General features: G+C 48.2%; 1 protein-coding gene across 2 annotated transcripts in view; it reads left to right on the top strand.

Moving 5' to 3' along the window:
- The window catches only part of dnai2b (dynein, axonemal, intermediate chain 2b), a 20,633-nt gene that overhangs the window by 15,118 nt on the left and 3,015 nt on the right, over positions 1 to 2,500 (top strand). For both annotated transcript variants that reach the window (XM_079654985.1, XM_079654984.1), the window contains exons 6-7: positions 1,513 to 1,652; positions 1,725 to 1,847. In XM_079654985.1, coding sequence (XP_079511111.1) covers positions 1,513 to 1,652; positions 1,725 to 1,847 — 263 coding nt within the window. The remainder of the gene's footprint in view (positions 1 to 1,512; positions 1,653 to 1,724; positions 1,848 to 2,500) is intronic.

Genomic DNA, 2,500 nt, shown 5'->3' on the forward strand with positions numbered 1-2,500 from the left:
AATAAACTTGCCTTGCCTAATAAAGATTTCATGTGACACATACAATTGATTTGTTGATGGGAATGAATGTGAATAAATTAACTCTAGGTTAACGGTACTCTTGCTATCACTACTCACCGACACTATAAACCTTGTCCCTCATGCTAGCCCTGACAACACCGGTAAGCACACCTTCATCTAGGCTGCACTGTAACGTGTCCTGACTTGTAGGGGTTCTCTCCTCTATCTACACTCTTCTTGTCATCTTTGTAAAACGATATCAGACTGGTAATTGACACAGCCATGACTTCTAGTTAAATTCAGTGTGGCTAAAATGAAAGGCTTTGTTAAAATATGCAAGCACGCGAAAGTCAAATTCAGCTTTATTGTCAAAAATTCTACATCCAGAAATATTGAAATATCGTTTCCCACAGTGTGACATGTATACATTAAACAAAACGGGCCTAGATAACCGGGGTATACAGTTTAAAATGTTAATATATTTAAAGTGTTCAAAGTGCAGTTTCAGTGCAAGTCAGTTGAAACGATCTTAAGTTGGCGTGACGTTGAAGTCGTGCGACCCTGCTGCTGCACGGTTATGGCTAGAAAGGATCCGTCTTGTGTAACTCTCGCGAAAGTTTGCAAGTCACGTGGCTGAATGTTTACGTTTGGCAGGCAGCCTTTCACTTACGATCGTTAACATCAGTGGGCCCAGCAAATGATGGTGAGAAGCTAAACTATCTATTAATTATGTAAATTACAGGGAGTGTGATTGTTGCAATAAGGTGTTAGCGGTCTTGCTGGTGTTCAAAGAAGAATGACAACACTGTAGATCACCAACACTATGGTTTATTTTTTATTCACAGGCAAGTCAACGTTGTAGCAGTAAAAGTCCCAAGATAGCTCCTGGTGCAGTAAAATGTTCCCTTTCAGTGTTTCACTATTATCCTGCTGCATGAATGTGTATGTTGCATCATGTTACTGCTTTAGATGTTTTTTCCGAGCCGCTCCAACGAGAGTTACAACGAGAACGTGACGTCATATACACAAGACGGATCCTTTCTAGCCATAACCCTGCTGCACTGGCCTGTAGTTCGTTTATAGCATAACGTTAGCATTTTGCTTCTGGCGACTAGATTTATTATTCAAAAATGATAAAAGTAGGGTTGACATGTGGAGATTATCCGGCTGAACAAAACGTGATCCCTCTCTTAAATGTGTCTCAACCACAGACTTTATTTCCAGCTATTTTCCCAAATCCTATGGAGACATCTCATTGGTTTTTGACAAAGAAACCGGAAGAAGTTTACTTCCGGGTTTTAGGACGCGTCACTGCGGCTCTCCATGGTCACGTCCCTGTACCCAGGAAGGGTACTCTCTACAGGGAACACTTTGAGGGTTAGGGGCTCTGCAGAGCGGTCACAAGCAGAAGCTACAGCTCACACGGGGGGACGGGTCAGAACCAGCATGACCTTAAATTATTCTCTCCCCTCCCCACCTCCCTCTCCCCCCGTCTCCCTCTCCCCCCCACAGGGTTCTGGGACTCCCGCAGAGGCTCTCTCCCTGTGGACGTGTCCTCGGTGGACCAGAGTCACAGGGACCCGGTCTATAAGGCTCTTTGGTTGCAGACTAAGACCGGGACAGACCTGTTCTCCACCTCCACTGACGGTCAGGTAGGGAGGCGGGGCTTAGGGAACTAGACTGTGCCCTATTGGTCCACAGATGACTAACAGATGTGTCCTCAGGTGCTCTGGTGGGACGTCCGGCGCCTCTCAGAGCCCACAGACCGCCTGGTGCTGGACCCGGGGAGGGGAGGGGACCTGGACCGGGCCCTGGGGGGGGTCAGTCTGGAGTTTGAGCCCACCATGGTGAGGGGGGGGGGGGCAGGGAGGGGGGAATGTGTTTACAGAGGGGGGGGGGATGTGTTTACAGATGGGGGGGATGTGTTTACAGAGAGGGGGAAATGTGTTTACAGAGGGGGGGGAAATGTGTTTACAGAGGGGGGGGAAATGTGTTTACAGAGGGGGGGAAATGTGTTTACAGAGGGGGGGGAAATTTGTTTACAGATGGGGGGGGATGTGTTTACAGAGGGGGGGAAATGTGTTTACAGAGAGGGGGAAATGTGTTTACAGAGGGGGGGGAAATTTGTTTACAGAGGGGGGGCAATGGTTTACAGAGGGGGGGGGCAATGTGTTTACAGAGAGGGGGAAATGTGTTTCCAGAGGGGGGGGCAATGTGTTTACAGAGGGGGGGCAATGTGTTTACAGAGAGGGGGAAATGTGTTTACAGAGAGGGGGGGCAATGTGTTTACAGAGAGGGGGAAATGTGTTTACAGAGAGGGGGGGCAATGTGTTTACAGAGAGGGGGCAATGTGTTTACAGAGGGGGGGCAATGTGTTTACAGAGAGGGGGCAATGTGTTTACAGAGGGGGGGCAATGTGTTTACAGAGAGGGGGAAATGTGTTTACAGAGAGGGGGAAATGTGTTTACAGAGAGGGGGAAATGTGTTTACAGAGAGGGGG

Source organism: Notothenia rossii (genome assembly GCF_949606895.1).
Source record: "Notothenia rossii genome assembly, chromosome: 10".
In the NCBI taxonomy this organism is placed as follows: domain Eukaryota; kingdom Metazoa; phylum Chordata; class Actinopteri; order Perciformes; family Nototheniidae; genus Notothenia; species Notothenia rossii.